This window comes from Chionomys nivalis, chromosome 14, assembly GCF_950005125.1.
Source record: "Chionomys nivalis chromosome 14, mChiNiv1.1, whole genome shotgun sequence".
NCBI lineage: Eukaryota > Metazoa > Chordata > Mammalia > Rodentia > Cricetidae > Chionomys > Chionomys nivalis.
In genome coordinates this window covers 24,709,507-24,727,287 of record NC_080099.1, presented here as the reverse complement: position 1 = coordinate 24,727,287, position 17,781 = coordinate 24,709,507, and the positions used below count along the sequence as shown (strand labels likewise).

Sequence of the window (17,781 nt, the reverse complement as noted above, 5' to 3'; positions counted from 1 at the left end):
TTTCTATGCTACGTATTTCTGGAACATTCTTAAAACTCAATCCATTTCTGGCTACTATAATAGCTTGGCAGAGCCATGTCAGCAGTGAAATGGCCATGCTTGACAACCTGAGTTTAGTCCCCAGGATCCACAGAGTGGAAGGAGAAAATCAATTCCCAACTTGTCCTCTGACCTCCATACGTTATGGCATAGGAAGACAAACGTATGCATACACAGGTATATATACAGAAAATAAAAATGTAATAAAAGCTTTTTTGTTTGTTTTTGTTTTGTTTGGTTTTCAAGGCAGGGTTTCTCTGGCTGTCCTGGAACTTACTTTGTAGATCAGGCTGGCCTCAACCTCACAGAGATCTGCCTGCCTCTGCCTACCAAGTGCTGGGATTAAGGCATGAGCTGCCACTATCTGGCTAAGCATTTTTTTTTAATTTAACTAATATCTTTTATAAGTGGAAATCATTTTAAAAGGTAAGGGTGATGAGGAAACAGGAGGAAGAAGATACATAGCCCAGAACTGCACAGGCTGTCAGGCGTACGGAAACCTTGTTGCTGCTATTACTGTCCCCAGATGCCCTCTGCTGGGGCATCCCTTGTGGACCATGGACTCTGGAGTCACTCCTCACTCCTACACAGTATATCTGGTGCCCTTTTAACAGCAATCCAGGGGGCAGTTGTGTGGAGAGCAGGGATAAACCACCACATACATACCTGTGTGGAAGAATTTCCCTGAGTAGCCCAGGTTGAAGGTGAAGTTTGGGATGTGTGTACGAAGTTCATTCTGTGTATCAAACAGGGCCTAGGACAGGCAGAGGAGAGGCAGCAGTGAGGGGAGGTCAGGTCAGACTCCTCCCACTGAGCATCCAATTGGTAGCCTGTTAGAACAGGACCAGCTACAAAACTCACAGGACCCAACACAGGGCTGTCAGTAAAGCTCTGTGATGGAGCCTTTGCCTCACATCTGAGGACTGGGTTCCATCTCCAGCACAGACCCCAAGATGCATGTGCTGAGCCCTTGCTCCAATGCTAGGAACATCAAGCAGATGACAGCAGGCCTCAGTTACACAGGGACTACCTCAGCATAATCTCTGTGGAGCAACCCAGGTTGCTCACCTAAGAAGCCGTCCCCCTGCCATCTACGCTGGACTCTGGCTTGAAACGCCTTGAGCTCCAGCTTGGATCAGCAATGCAAGCCTGAGAAGCTTTTGAATTTCTTAGGCCTTAACTGCAAAAAGGACCAGAAGATCTCTGCCCTCATGGGGCTCTTCAGACAAGTGAGAATCGGTCTGTGAAACTGCAGGGCTTGTGGTGGAAAAGTGATGGAGAGAGAGCTATAGTCACGGCTGCAGCCACTGACACCGTGAGCACCAATATCTCCTCAGAAGAATGCAAGACTAGATCAAAGGATCCTGGCCCTTCCAAGGACATCCTCTGTGTTCTGTGTGCAGTGATCCTGTGTGACCACATCTAGCACCTATGGGAGTCCACGGAAGGGCTGACCTCTGGGCCAGGACTGTGCTGCTCACACAGCTTTGAGTAAACAAACCTCCAAGAGCTCACTTTCAGGCAGGACTATTACCTCGGGCGCCTAACCAAGTCTAACCACTGCCTAACAGACACATGATCCAGCCATGTGGCCGCAGGCAAGCTGTCCCATCTCTCTGAGTCACAGTGGCCTCGTCCATAAAAGGGGACTCATACCTCTTCACCAGCTGCTGTGACATCCAATGAGGATCACACACAAACGGCTGAACACCGAGCCTGGCACTCACCAAACCCCAGCTACGCAAACTCTGCTGGGACTACAGAAACTGCACTGTACGGCCAGAAGGACACAAGCTAATGAGGTGACAGTCGTGGTTCTGAAGGAAAGTCAGTGGGTAGCTATGTTCAGTACTAAAGCGGAACTGGCCCTTCAGACTCAGAAAGATGTTAAAGGGGAAGGAGGCCTCACAAAGGAGCACTTGTGTCTTCCCTGAGCTGGGAATGTAGAAGACATTTGTTCTCTACAGGCATGGCTCTTTGCTGCTGCACTACCTCTTCCTCAGAAATGGGGAAACCGAGTCAGGCCTGGAAACATGTTTATAAGCCTGGCATTCAGGAAGAAAAGGATGGAGGATCAAGAGTTCAAGGCTAACCTGGGCTACATGAGACTGGATCCAAAAGAAAAAAGGGGGGTGCTAAAAGCTAGGCAGAGTATTCAGGAGGCTAAAGATAATAAAGTCTAGACTAGCCTGGGCTATAGTAATCAACCCTGGATCAATGGCTCACAGGGTACACGGTGAGCCTATAGCTAGAGGCCTCACTCTGGACCACAGTCTGTCAGACATTCCCCTACTAATGCAGTGAGGACCTAAACTACAACGGATAGATGCTTGGGCCACTGGAAAGAGTGTGCCAAGCAAGCAACAGGGCCATCTGCTTTGCTGGGGTTGGTTCAGCACTGCATGAAGACGTTGGCAGGACGGCTCAACTGGAGTGAGCTTAAATTCTTCAACAGAACACCTGAGAAAAGTATCAGGAGCAGCACTGTGCATAAAAGCAGATCAACACTGCCTAGGTCTGCTGTGGCAAGCAAGGGAGGGAGGAGCCTGGCCATGTGGATATACCCCTCCCAGGCCTCAGCCAGGTGCCACTGTGTAAGCCTAGTGTAGCAAACAGCCTGAGCCCCTCCCGGCACTCCCCCTTATTTTAGACCCAATGATGGTATGAGACTTCCCCAAGTCACCTAGTCAGAGTCACTATTTGCCATGCTCCTGTTTGCAGAGTTCATTTCTGAGCAGGACGAGGCCACAACCTCAGAGGAACCCTCCTTCTAGACCTTCGGCCAGCCCTGCCTGAGGTTTCAGAAAGACAATGCCAATAGGTCTGTGCTGCCCACGGAGAGTGCCTGCCACACTCTCTAAAGCCTCCTTCAGCATCAAAGAGGTCTGTGTCTGGTGCTAATGCATCTCTAGCCCTGTTAATCTCCAGAGAGGACGCCCAGTCGGCAGGCAGAAGCTCTGGGCACTTAATCCTGTTTGCCTCCGCCTGCTTTACTGCTATGCTGGCCCTCTGTGCAGCAGCCACACCAATGCCCTTCCTCTACATCTGTCTCCTCCGCAGGGTCTCCAGGGAGACTGATGGCTAAAGGACAACTGCAGCTTTTGTAAAAAATAATTTCTTTATTTATATTTTATGTGCATTGGTGTTTTGCCTTCATGTATATCTGTGCGAGGCTGTCAGATCTCGGGAGCCACAGACAGTTCTGAGCTGCCATGTAGGAGCTGGGAATTTAACATGGGTCCTCTGGAAGAGCAGTCAGTGCCCTTAACCACTGAGCCATTGCTCCAGCCTAGACAACTGCATCTAAAAGACTGTCCTCTGGCAGACTTCTTTCTTGACAGTTCACATGTATAGATAGCTACCCTGTATAGATAGCTACCCTGTGTTTGCAAGGAGTGCCCACAAACAATATGGTAAATGGTTTCAGAATTTAACATAAGCCCCCACTATCCACATACAGCTGCTGGAACATGCTGTACATGTGACTTTTTATTCTGAAGAATCTTGTGGGAACTCTGATAATGACAAACATTTTAGAAGAGTTAAAATCACATCTGGGATAAAAGGCAGATAACAACCCTAGCCAGATCTTTCTGTTTCTGCCTGTGTCCCTTCCTCCTGAACTCCAGCATACACATGCAAAACATCTCCGTACAGTAAGGCAGCAAATGGTTGAAGTTGGATCAATGGGTCTGCAAACAGCACAGTAGTCACAGATGGGGGTGTGGCCCGATGAGGCATTCCAAGAGTCTCCTTACCTTCACATCCTCCACCTTCATGCGTGTGCCCTCCTTGCCCACAAAAATATCATCGATATCCACCAGGATGTATCGGTCCAAAGGCAGTGAGAGGCGCTTCCCTGTGAGGAAGGCCACAGCATCCACGAAGACAAGCTTATGTAGCCAAAAGTTAAGGTTGTTGCCAAACAGCACACGTTGGATGCCGTCATGGAGGCCCAGGTCCTGAACCACAGTCGCGTGCAAAGCGGCATGCAAGCCAGCATCTGCGCCCAGGTGTGGGATGGACTCGGAGGAGCGCGTCTTGGCCAGCAGTACTGGTTCATAGGTGGAGTGGTTGGACTGGAACACAGTCCAATCCTCACCCGGCAGCACGCCCTTCTCCACCTCGCTGGGCCGTGTCACATAGAGCAGCGGGGACTTGGGGTTGATGCTGCAGTCCTTTAGGCCCAAGTTCGAATGCAGGAAAAGAGGGAAGCCTTTGAGTTGTGCACTTAGCAGGCTGTTCTCATTGGCCTAGAGCAGGAAAGGGTAGGAGAACAGCTGTCAGGCATAGTAGAGAACAGTAATGGCAACAATATTTACAACTTCACAAGAGCTACCATATCCCTCACTGAATACACACACAGACACAGACAAACATGTGTACACACAGACACAGACAAACCCATGCTCACAGACATACATACAGATACACATACAGTCAGACAGATACACAGACAGAAATACAGAGACAGACACACACACAGACGGACACAGGTACATGCACACACAAAGACACAGAGATAGACAGATAGACAGACAGACACACACACACAGAGGCTCCCTTCCACACAGAATGGCTGCTCTCTTGCCCTCTAGCCACCACTGAGAGTGATGTGATCTTTACCTCCTCCTCCCGGGACTTGATGCTGCCCCCATTCCCTGTATTCCATCTCCTCTTCCCTGGCCTCACTGGTGACTCCTTCATGCTCTTCCTCACCCTTCCGGGCATCTGACGCCAGATATATACAGTACATTTGTTCTTGTTCCTATACTGGTTCTATCATCTCTAGGACTCATAAACTCCTGCTCATCCTTCAAAACCAAACACATATACCTGCTTCCTGCAATGGCCTCCCTGGGACCATGATAAAGTCTCAGCTGCTGCACTGGGTTCAGAGCATCCCCCTCCCAGCTACGTCTATTTGAAAACAAGGCTTTAGTTCTTACTTTGGATCCCTGACACCCAGGTGGGACACACATTCATTTGCTGAGTAACTATTTTTAAGAATGAAAGAGGAACAGAGAGCTGGCCGTACCTAGCACCTGATAGCTGTGGGTTCCCGGGTTAATTTATCAGTCTGCAGCTACTTACTGTACCAGACGTTATAATAAGTATTTAATGAGATATAGTGAGAAAAGACAGGAAACTGTGTCAAGTGAGAAAAGCAGATGTGACCCTCCCCCTTGAGTCAAGCAGGGAGGAGAGACAGCCATCAAAGCCATGTAAGAATAAAACACGGTATACCTACAGGGGAACAGTCACAGCTGGGGACCAGCACATGCTGGGCGGTCAGCAGGCTCAGGAGGCTCCTGGAGAAAGGGCCTTTGGAGCTTGTTACAGAACGACTGAGCGACTAGAAGGCAGAAATCAAGTCCTAAGAATAGCCAGTGGAAAGGCCCTGAGGCAGGAGAAAGTACACTGTGACCATGGAGCCAGAAAAAGGACAAGAGGCAGCAAGGTCCCTGGAGTTGTCAGACTCTACCCAAGGATTCTGAATGCTGGAGAAGGAAGGAGGGTCACCCACAGGCCACCTGTGGGGCTAGCCTAGAGAGCACCACGCCTGAGCACATGCTGAACAGAGAGTGGATGGGAGGTGATAGTCTGAGCCTTGAGCCAGGTGCAGAGCTGAGCCTGCCCAGAGGAAGCTCTTTACTAATCTTAACAGTCAGGCCTTTCTCATTCCCACAAAGCTCTGCAGGGGCCTGGCTCTGTAAACTGTGATAAGGAACCACTTTAGATCTCTAAATGCAGGAAGTGCCTGCCAAGTCCACATCCTGAGCCAGCCTCAGTGCTGAAGTGCAAGAGACTGCGACCCATCCTCAGACACACCCTCCTGAGGCTCCCAGCTCCCCATCACAACGCTAGGCATTGGCCGAGAGTATGACCTATGAAGGGACCAAAGACAGACACATCAGGCCTTGTCTACCACTGCTGGGGCCTGGGAACTCACCACAGGCACTGGAGTTCGGGGATCCCATTTCCAAGTCTGGCCCCGAGCTTGCTGTGAGGTGCTGGTGGCTTGCTTACACACAGCACCACTGAAGAAGTCAGCCATGATAGCTACCACAGGCAGCCATGAAAGGATCCAGCCAGGGAAAGGAACAGAGGGTCTAGGGCCAGAGGTGCTAGCCCTGTCACAGGGTCCTTCCTACTCCTCAGCACTGAGACAGGGGTGACCCTGACATAAGGAGAGCCTGAGCAACGCGTGGGATATGGAGGCCTAGCACAGACTTCCTTCTGAACTGGCGAGACACACTGAGAAACACTGTATCCTCCTGGGTCTCTAGTCAGTCTGCTCCTATGCGGTCTTCTGAGGTCATCCACTTAGAAGCAGTAAGCTGGGCTGTCAAATTTTGGCTGGGCGGCATACTAACTATGTCACTCTGGTAAAGCCACTTAATTTTGAGTCACATTATCTGAGAACAAAGTGCCTACTCCATGGGACAGAGCACACAAAGCAACATGCTGGGCACTGAAAGGTCAGGTGGCCTTCGCTGGTCCTCAGGGTGCATTCAGATGCAGGCCATCTACTCCGCAAGGCAGATGCGTGACTTTGTAGGAATGGCACAGGTGAGGACCTGACCCCATCTCAAGGACTTCTCCAGGGCACAGTGTCAGAGCCACAGACCAAGGGCAACCACTACGTTTGCTGAACTGGAGTGGACACACCACCCCAGCAGCCACTGATGGAGTGACCGCTGGCCTAGTCTTCAGGGCTTCTCTCAACTGTCTGACTTCCAGCAGGGTCTAGAGGCAGGACCTGGAACTCGTCTCACTAGCTGAGCACCCTGGCCATGGTCACACAGAGTCTGGACTTTTAAGCTCATGGTTTCACCCCACCTTGACAATCTGGCCTGAAAGAGACGGAACTTGAGCCCTGGCACAGGCCCTAGAGTCTAACAGTAAGGAAGCCAGCCTTAGCAGAAGAGTAGTGGTGTGCCTCGACCACCAGGAGGTGTGCGTTCTAACCCACAGCCACAAGCCTCTGCTCAAAAGCCAGGAGTCTTGACTTATGCAACAGGGCAGGGAGAGCTGCCTTTGCCACTGACCCCAGAGAGACTGTGCGCATGTCCCGGCTCTTCAATGGGCCTCATGTTTTTACCATACACAAGGAGCTGGGGATTACACAGGGTTTGAGTTCTGTTATTTTAACTGTGCTCAATGTCCACGCCCCAGGCCTAAAGAAGCCCAGTACACAACACAGGGCTTCTGGCACAGACCTCCACTAAGAATATTCAGCGCCGAGACTCATCAAACCTTAGAAAGACCAAGCCTATGGCTTCGGTTATTTGGACTTGAATCCTGGACAATTTCTTTTTGTTGTTGTTTTGTTTGTTTTCTCAAGAAAGGGTTTCTCTGTGTGGCCCTGGCTGTTCTTGAACTTGCTTTGTGATCAGGCTGACCTTGAACTCAGAGATTCACCTGTCTCTGCCTCCCAAGTGCTGGCATTAAAGGCGTGGGCCACCACCACCTGGCATTGAATACATTTCTTAACCTCTTTCTGCCTCAGTTTCCCCTCTCTTAAATCACCATACCCTCTGCCTGCCATGGAAAATGGCTTATTAGCGAGAAGTAAGTTAATTTGTGTAAAGCAGGCAGGCTGGCAGCACAGGGCACTGAAGGAGCTCTTAATAAACGTCAGCCGTTCTGATGATTCTCAGGCCTGGGGCTCTGAACCAACCTTAATGAAGTTCATGGCAGGAGAGGGGAGAGAGTATAGGAGGAAAGAAAAAAAGCACAGAGACAATGGAGCCAGCCTAACTTTCTGCTTCTGTGAAGCCATAAACCAGGCCAGTGTTCCCCAGAGGGTGCTCTGTGAAAGAGATCAAGCTGGCTGAGAAACATCGCACTGGGCAGCCCCGCTGCAGGATTTCTAAGGCCTTTGGTGTTTTGACTCACTACCCCTTTTCAGTGCAGAGCCTCCTGCTGTATTAGTGCATGAAAGAACATGCTGTGGGAAGCCTGAGCTAAAGCAGGCCCTCCCAGCACTGAACAAAGGAACAATGTGCAGAGAGGGTTGGAACATGGGCACCTTCTGCCCGATTCTATCCATTGCTCTAGGTACAAACACCATGCAATAGCCCTATGCCCTTCCCAGCCCCTTCAGACCGCTTCAGAGGGGACAACTTTCCTGGCTGAGCACAGAAGCCATTGGCCCCCATAGCCACTCCTGCGTCCCGTTCTCTGCTCCTCCTCATTGCCCATATCACCTCTGCCAGGGCCTCTGTGCTTCAGTCAGCTGCCTACTCCATTGCTACTATGCTAAATGTCAGCTCTGGGAGAGCAGGGCCCTGCCCGTTCCCACTACTCTATGTACTAGTCCTCAGCACAGGGCCCAGGACACTGGAAGCATCCAGTAAACAACGTCCCCTCAAAGCCCCCAAGTCCCCAGCTGGTACCTGCACTCATCTTTCATGACCATACACCATTGTTCCTGCCCCTCCTCAAGGGCAGACCTTTCATGACAAGCTTTAAGCAATAACCCAGTCCCAATCCCAGGGGTGGTCCTGGGAACTCCACAAAATCCAGAGCAGCTCCCCTCCTGCAAACTGGGATTTCCTTCTCCTTTCTCCTAGTGCAAAATGGCTCCGGTTTGAGAGAAATACAAACTTCACCCCCCCACACACTATTGATCTCCAGGAGGAAGGCTGTAGATAGGGAGCCAACCTGCCTCAGGTGGGAGACCACCCTCTTATGTCTGCACCTCAGGTGGGAGACCACCCTCTTATGTCTGCACCTCAGGTGGGAGACCACCCTCTTATGTCTGCACCTCAGGTGGGAGACCACCCTCTTATGTCTGCACCTCAGGTGGGAGACCACCCTCTTATGTCTGCACCTGCTCATCCTGAGACGACTGCCATGCAGGGTTCAGTATCCCTAGCAGACTATGCCTTTCCTGCCTTGCACCCAGCCCCAAGTCTCCTTCAGACAAGCACCTACTGTGCACTGAGTCCCATGTGCAGCAGACAATGCCTCCAAATGTCTTATTGAGCATTCATCAGCAGGAAGCAGGAACCCCTTTAACCTTGATGACAAGCCCAGGCGCTTAGTACTACCACTGCACTCGTTTACAGTGTGAACTGGGAGGTGCTTGGCTAACACGTATAGAGACAGTGCTGGGCACTGCTCAGAAACCTGCTCCCTGAATACCTTGAAGAAGCCAATGATGCCCACGCCATAGGCCACACAGTATTTGTCCAGCAGCTCCCGGTTCCAGGCATCCAGGTTGACATACTTGAGGATGTTCTCATAGATGATGAGGGCAAAGCGGCCACGGCCCTTGTCAGTGAGTGTGGGCATGTCCCCCTTTCCTGGAGCAATCTCTGTTCGGTACTTGAAGCGGCTAGATTCCAGGATTGCCACCACCTCCTGGCCCAGCTGTGAATAGAGGCTTTCCACAAATACCAGCACCAGTGGGTCTGTCCGGGAAGGGGCAACCGCCTGCACAGGCTTGATCGGCAGAAGACGGCTGGGAGCCACAGGTGGTGGGTCCCCACAGTCGGACTCAGAGGCGTCTGCTGAGGGCTCAAGACCCCGGTTCCAACCATACAAGTAGTAGGCAGAGACAAAGACACTGAACAGGCAGAAGACAAACAGCAGAAAAAGGACAGCCTGTGGGGACATGTGCCGACACAGTCTCCGGAGGCACGCCAGAGCAGGCATCCTGGCCCCCAAGATCTCAACCAGCAGAGGCCCAGCCTGGCCTGGCCCCCTCAAGGCCTCACACAGGAGGCCCAAGAGTTGTCCACTGACTGAGAAATTCGGAGACTTAGGAAGTAAGACGTTCAAAGGGCAGTGGAGAGAAGGATCCGGGCCCCTGGCCCTTTCTCCCAGCCAGGGGCACAGTCAACAGGCTGGTCTTGCTCCTTCCTTCCTCTACACCCCTTTATGTCACCATGGCAAACCCCAGCGTGGTCCTGTGCAGAGCAAAAGTGCCCCAGGGCGTCAGGGCCTCCTGGGAGTGGTCAACAGCAGGTCAGAAGACAATGGGCCAGCCAGGGGGTGCAGCATGCCGCTTGCTCTCTTGAGTTGGACCCACAGGGTGAAGGCTGGGGAGCTGAGGAGAGAAGGAGAGAATCAGAGTAGGGCTTTCACAGCTGACCACAGAACCTGAGTCCTGTCAAGGTGGGCTCATGTTTAGGAACTGCCACCCAACCTGACACTCTCACCTCTGTGAGCCTCAGTCTCCCCATGTGGGTGGGAAATGAAAGCCAACAATGGAGAGAAACCACTAGGAGTGCACTTACTGAAGCATCCACCCATGGCAGCTGTAAGTGCTCATCATTATTAGCCAAGGAAACTCCACAAGCAGGGCTGGAGCGACGGCTCAGAGTAACCTCAGTACTCAGATTGAAAGTACTGTTCTTGCAGAGGATTGGATTCAGTTCCCACCACCTACATGGAGGCTCACCAAGATCTGCAGCTCCAGTTCCACGGAACTCAACGTCTTCCATAGGTACCAGGCATGTTCATGGCACACATACATACATGCAGGCAAAACACTCATACACGAAATACAAATGCAGTATCTTAAAGAAAAAATCCAGACGCAAAATGTGACACTGAACAGCTGCCGAGGTCTGGGAGGAAGAGTGTCCCATCAGGACCAAACAGCACAGCCTCCTGTCCACTCGCTCCTGCCTTTCCTTCCCTCTGCTAGCCTTTCCTGGGTGACCCTAACAACCCCAGTCCCTAACAGAAGCAGCCAGAGCAGGGATCCAAGCCAGCTGTGTACAAAAGCGTACGGGATGTCACTGCTGTTGAAACATCAGGAACTCACCCTGTGAGGTTCCTCCACGCTGGGCTGAGGTGAGGACTGAAGGAACAAGAGTACCTAAGGACACACTGTGGCCTGACACAAGGACACTAAGAAACAGAGGTGGTGCCGGGCGATGGTGGCACACGCCTTTAATCCCAGCACTCGGGAGGCAGAGGCAGGCAGATCTCTGTGAGTTCGAGACCAGCCTGGTCTACAGAGCTAGTTCCAGGACAGGCTCCAAAGCCACAGAGAAACCCTGTCTCGAAAAACCAAAAAAAAAAAAAAAAAAAAGGAAACAGAGGTAGTAAGCATTTCCCAGATGCAATCATGAATCTCTTCTTCAGGTACATGTCTGGCAACCTTGGACACCAGGTGACCAAATGCCTGCCTGAGGACCAATGGGACAGGACTTCCTCTACAATGGCTTTCTCCACCCAGACAGCCACAACTCTAGACTCTAGCTCTTTCCCAAGCCTGTGCCCCACTAGGGGGCCCAAGTCAGAACACCCATCTCTCTCTGGAAAGAGTACAGAGACCACACAAGCAGCGCAAAGGCTCCATTCCCATGTTTCCACAGCAACCCTAGACACCACCCTCCAGCTCCTGTTAGAGGAGTGAAAACCACCAAACCTAGAAGCACCTTCCCACAGTGCACCATGCAGACTAGAAAGTGCTCACATGGGCCAGCAATCACGGAAGTGAGACAGACTGGGCTGAGGCACCAGATAGGGAACTGGGAGTCTGGGGTTTGGCTTAGGGGTAAAGGTCGCTAATCTCCTTCTAGGCCCAAGACTCTCTGACGTGCTAAGCATGGGGACCATATGATAGACAGCAAGAGCTGTACTTCTAGGAATTCATCCTGATGGAATCACTACAGAAGCACAGAAAGATTTACCCATGGGAGAAGCAAGACAGGTTGGGCAGTGGGGGAAGGAAAGGGAGGGACAAATAAAGTAAAAGGCCTGGAGAGGTGGCTCAGTGGCTAAAGCACCGGCTGTTCTGCCAGAGGATCAGTGTTCTATTTCCAGCATCCACGCAGCAGTTCACAACCACCTGTAACTTCATTTCAGGAATCTAAGGCCCTCTTCTGGCCTCTCTGTGGGCACCAGGTACACACGTGGTACAAAGACATACATACAGGCAAAATACTCATACGCAAAATAAATAAAATAAATTTAAAAATTAAAAAAAATCATGTATAATTTTTTAAAGAATAAAATATAATGATACAAATATAAGAAAATGCCATAATGAAGTCCATCATTTTGTATGCACACTTAAAAATCCTATGGAGAGGGGCTGGAGAGATGGCCAGAGGTTAGGAGCAATGACTGCTCTTCCAGAGGTCCTGAGTTCAATTCCCAGCAACCACATGGTGTGCACGCAGAACACTGTACACATAACAAATAAACAAATCGTAAAAGAAAAAAATCCTATGGAGGAACTGGGGAAATGGCTCAGTGGATTGAAGTGCTTGATAAACGAGCCTGATCCCAGGACTCCTACAGTGAGAGAGGAGGCTGAGATAGCAGGAACCCCAAGAAGCGTGTACCCGCTAGCCTGGAGTAAGCAGCAAAGCCTCAGCCGCAACCAGACACCTTGCCTCAAGCAAGGAAAGGAAGATGGAAGATGAGAGCCAACTCCAGAAAGCTGCCCTCTGACCTCCACATACATGCCTTGGCAAGCACAAGCCTGCTTTCACACACACGATCATCCAAACACACCGTCAGACAAACACAGAATGAATTTGTTTGTTTGTTTTGTTTTTTCAAGACAGGGTTTCTCTGTGTAACCCTGGATACCCTGTAACTTGCTATGTAAACCAGGCTGCCCTCAAACACACAGAGATCAGTTTGCCTCTACCTCCCAAGTGCGGGGATTAAAGGTGTGAGCCACCACTGCCCAGCTAAATAAATACTTTTTTAAAAAAAAAGTATTTCTCACCAGGCGGTGGTGGTGCACACCTTTAATTCCAGCACCCAGGAGGCAGAGGCAGGCAGATGAGCTTGAGGCTAGTCTGGTCTACAAAGTGAATTCCAGGACTATCAAGGCTACCCAGAGAAACCCTGTCTCAAAAAACAAAACAAAACAAAAAATTTCTCTATAGGAATCCAAATCCCTGTGCTGCTTGTAATGGCAAATGCCCAACATGGAGGTATTGTCTAGAAATCATAATGCAAGTCAGGCATGGTGTCACATGCAGTCTTAGCACCCAAGAGGATGTAGCAGGATGACCACTCCAAGTTTGGGACCAGCCTCCTGTATGTAGAGTTCAAGCCAGCCAGGGCTACACAGCTAGTCCCTGTCTCAAAAACAAGCAAACAACAATTCCTAATGTGATGATGGGATCCTAGATAAACATAGCACATAAAGGATACTGACAGACATCTGTCACAGTGTGCATGTGTGTGCGCATGCATGTAGAAGCCAGTGGCCTCAGGTATCATTTTTCAGATACTGTCTACCTTTTTTCTGTGATAAAGACCTCTTACTGGACTGGAACCCAAGTCTATGCTGCCTGGCCAGTGAACCCTAGGGATGTGCCTGTGTGCCTCCGCAGTGCTGAGATTACAAGCACACCCTTTCTCTTGCTATATCATTAGGTGGGAACTCAGATACTCAGGCATGCAAGGCATATACTGGCTGAGCCCCTTGCCACATGTACTATTGAAACTATCTGTATAAATTTATTTTTGCTAAATAATTTTATATACAGGATAGAAACTGGTACTAAACGTACATACACACACATACCATGTTAACATGGTATCACTGGTGATTTTAATGTTCTGCTTTGTTGTCATGAAATGAGGAGTTGGTCCCATCTGTGCTATGATGCACCCTGACCCTGAGCATATATACACCTTGTCCCTCTCTGGGCTTCCTGCCTATTAGAGGGGGCTTGGGGACCCTTCTATCTCTGACATTCTGCACTGTGTGCAGCTGGGAAAGAGGCTGCCTATTCAAAGCAGACATCTGTGATGGCAGGGAGTAAGCAAGTGTGGCTGGTGGAAAGGAACATGGTATCTGGAAGAAGTTAGCAGCATTTAATCTCTACAAACAGACTGGGAGGACAGAGGAAGGCTTCTGGGGCTAGAGGTACTTGAGCAGGACAGAGCAAGGACTAGCGAAGAATGGAAGAAAGATGGTTTGTGCAGCAGCCTAGAGATAAGGAAACGTGTGATGCCTTCCAGGACTCCCTGCAGGTCCAGAGAGCAAAGCACAAAAGAGCAGGTGTAATGGCAGAGCCAGGAAGGCCAGAGCGACCAGCATCTCACTCACCAGTGATAGGAGCTGTCTACAGCCACAGTCATGGCTAGGCCTGACCTCACACCATGCCACAGGAACACCAAGCTGGGGGGTGGTCCCTGCCCACACCATCCATCCATCCGGCCCTACAGAAGGGGAGGTGCAGAGCTCAAGTGTGTGTCACTGGCCGCTGTCTGCCCTTCTCCTTGTTAGTAATGCAGTTCATGGTCTCAGGCATCTGGGGGTCAAGAATCTGACATCATTTTTCAGATATTAAAGGACTGCACACTTTAAACCAGGGCTCTGGACAGACTCATCAGCTGTAACACTGAACTACTCTAGTGGGGGTCATCAATAATGGGGAGACTGCGTACAGCAGGGAACATTACTTTTCTTTCAGTTTACTGTGAAAGCAAACATGTTCTTCAAATAAAGGAGAGATGGTTCAGTAGTGAAAACCTCTTACAGGAGACCTCAATTCAGTTCCCCCCACCCATATTAGGTAGTTCACAACATCCTGTAACTCCAGTTCCTGCGAATCCAACACTCTCTTCTAGCCCCCATTGGCACTCCCATACATGAAATATAAAATAAAAATAATTTTTAACTTTGAAATATACATACATGTACATATATTGTAACTGTAATAATTCCAGAACTCAGACCAGGAACCCAAGTCCAAGCAAGGACCCAGAGTCCTACATTAAGGAACTTTCTGATTACTCACGCAGGCTGTAGCCAGGTGGCATCATGTCAAATCAAGGTCCATCACCTAGGAGCTGTGTAATCTTTCACAATTAATTACTCGGGGCCTCAGTTATGTCATCCATAAGCCAAGGCACTTACACACTACTTCTCGGGTTGGGGAAAATGAAGTGAGCTCTGACGCAAGCTGGGCTGACTGCACTGAGCTGTCCGCTGCTGCTAGTGCTCGCTCTTGTTGCCTCTTGACCACACTCACAATGATCCCTCACAACATGGACAACAGCTTAGTTCACACAGACTGCAGAGCTCATCTCTCTGGCAGCCCTGGAATCTGGCCGGGGCAAGCCCTGATTTCACAGAGGGAAAACAAGTGTAGAAGTGGGGTGCCTGTTTCACGCAGTAAGAGGCCTGCCTAGCCCAATGCCACCTCCTCATCTTCCTCCTCCTCCAAGAATTCCCATCTTTAAAGTGTGTGGCTTTTCCCACGAGGCGAGGGATATAGGCCTTGGCAAAGTCCAGGCCAGACAGAGCAAATTAACCAGCTCCCTTTACCCAAAACACTGACTTCCCAGCTTCCAGGTAAGGGGCCTCTGCACAGACTACCCATCACCCACCTGTAGTTACTGAAAGCCCTTCTCGCCCTCTGCATTATAGAACACCAGTGGCCCATGGGACAAAGAACTGGGAACATCTACTCTCTCTAGAATCGCCAAGGCTTCAGGACAGTTGAGACAATCCGGGCTCTTTCCCATAAACCACAGTCTTGCCCTGCCAGTCACCATATTAGTCAGGTAGCTCATGATGTTCCCATCCCCAGATATGCCTCCCCTAATCTCTTGAGACACTTAATCATTCTCCACATGCCAATTCCAATGTCACAGTCTCTCTGAAGTCATTTCCAACCATCCCATTCTCACCCCAGGCCTATCCCTGAGCATCCCCACCCCTTGCTGGAGGGTGGGAAATACAACTCTGGAACCAGAGGGTGGATGTGTGTTCTCAAAATGTTTTTCTTTTGTTTAGGAGATTTCCTCCAAAGGTCAGAACCTTTGTAACTTCTCTTTCAAAAGGGTACACCCAGGACTGGGGGGACGGCTCAGTGGGCAAAGCACTTATCACATAAACATGAGGACTGGGGTTTAGATCCTCAGCACGTACACAAATGTCAGGTGAGCATGGCCATCCATCTGTAATCCCAGTGCTCAAGAGGCACTGGTGGAGCCCCCAGAAGTCTTTCTAGTTTGACCCAAATTAGAGAGTTGGGATCAGGTGAGAGACTCTGCCTCAGTATGGAAGGTAGAAAGTTAATTAGGAGAAGGAGAGGGAGAGAGAGAGCATGCTCTAGTAACAATCAGGTGCATATCCCTACATCTGACATCCACAAGACCCTGTCCACCTGGCTGGCTTCTCCCCAAGCCCTGGGAGTCACACAAAGGTGAGAACCACATATTAGTCATTAGGAAGGTTCCCACTTTTCCTCAGATCCTGACGTCTCCAGATAAGATAAATAGCTCCCAGGCAAGGTTCTTTAAACCACTAAATGTTGATTCAAAATTGCTTCTTCCTAACTTTGAGTTAGTCTTTCATTCCTTCAAGAAGCCCAGAGGTCCCTCTAATAAAATTATAGCAACAATTAATCATAATCATTACCATGACTGGTACTGACACTACACGTGAAGCGTTTGCTATAAGCCTCACACTGTGGTTTTTGTTTTTAGCTGGGGTGAGGGGGTGGGAGGTGGGGGGGGAGTTGGTTGAGGGTTTTTTTTTGTTTTGGTTTTGCTTTTTGGAGACAGAGTTTCTCTGTGTAACAGTCCTAACTGTCCTGAAGCTATCTCTGTAGACCAGGCTGGTCTCGAACTCACAGAGATCCACCTGCCTCTGCCTCCCAAATGCTGGGATTAAAGGCATGAGTCACCACTGCCCAGCTAGACCCTGTACTTTTCACATTTTATACCTTATCTCATGTAATCCTTACATTATGTCAATATCCCCATTTACAGTTGAGAAAAATTAGGCTTAGAGACGTCATTTTCCAAAAACCACACAGCTAGTCCATTGCACAGCTGAAATGTGAATCCAGACCCCATGAAAAGGAGTGCTCCGGAGCCACAGGAAACCCTTAGCTGTGCAGCTTGAGAAGGACCACATTCACAGAATCCTCCAGTCCTTACCCTGACTTCCTCTGCACGCTCCCAGTCCCAGCCTTAGCTTTCCCTGCCAAGGTGCTGGAGATAATGAATGAGATGCTCTGGTTGTCATAGAGACACCATGGCAACCCAGCACTTTTGGGAAATACCACAGTAACTGTGGCCACTGCTCTAGAGTCAAAAGTCATTCCCTAACCTACATCCCTACCTCAAAGTGCTGCTCCTCCACAACCCTCGCTGAGACCCATAGGAAATGGAAGATTTCCTATAGAGCAGGCTGTTCAGAGCATGACAACAGGAGAGGGGGTAAGCAACTTGGCTCAGGTGAAAAGGTGGGTTCCAGGATTGAGACTGAGAGACCCCAGAATAGACAAGGATTAAGTGAGCTATAAGTTTGAGGGTGAAGTGTGTTGTCATGTGCCAGCAGGCCCTGGAAAGCACTATGTGCTATTTTCCTTTATCCAAACACCATCAGTAACAGAAGCCAACAAAGTGACTGCTAGCCACAGTCAAAGTTCAGGCTGACAACAGTTTGAAGCTTGGCTTCATTACTTACCAGCCTGTGACCTTTATACAAATCTCCCAACTTCTCTGAACCTCAGTTTTTCTTCCTCTGCTGGGGAAAAGAAAGTGGAGTCACGTGATATTCCTTTCTATGATATGCATGGCTCGGTGCAGTGGCTTTGGCTTATACTTGTAATTTCAGCACACAAGAGGCTGAGGCAGGATTGCTGAGAGTTTGAGGCTAGACTGAGCCACAGAGAGATTTTTTTGTTTTGTTTTTTCAGGGTTTCTCTGTGTAGTTCTGGCTGTCCTGGAATTCATTATGTAGGCCAGGCTGGCCTCAAACTCATAGAGATCTGCCTGCCTTTGCCT

At 49.8% G+C, this 17,781-nt stretch overlaps 1 protein-coding gene across 6 annotated transcripts in view; it reads right to left on the bottom strand.

Annotated features, from left to right (window-relative positions):
• The window catches only part of Ndst1 (N-deacetylase and N-sulfotransferase 1), a 62,783-nt gene that overhangs the window by 19,037 nt on the left and 25,965 nt on the right, over nucleotides 1-17,781 (bottom strand). For 3 of the 6 annotated variants that reach the window (XM_057788500.1, XM_057788499.1, XM_057788498.1), the window contains exons 2-4: nucleotides 9,193-10,099; nucleotides 3,798-4,292; nucleotides 706-793 (exon numbers count right to left, since the gene is read on the bottom strand). In XM_057788500.1, coding sequence (XP_057644483.1) covers nucleotides 706-793; nucleotides 3,798-4,292; nucleotides 9,193-9,705 — 1,096 coding nt within the window. In that variant the 5' untranslated portion in view covers nucleotides 9,706-10,099. Of the gene's footprint in view, nucleotides 1-705; nucleotides 794-3,797; nucleotides 4,293-9,192; nucleotides 10,100-14,083; nucleotides 14,101-17,461; nucleotides 17,522-17,781 lie in introns of those variants that run through there. The other 3 variants (XM_057788501.1, XM_057788502.1, XM_057788503.1) reach the window with 2 other exon arrangements.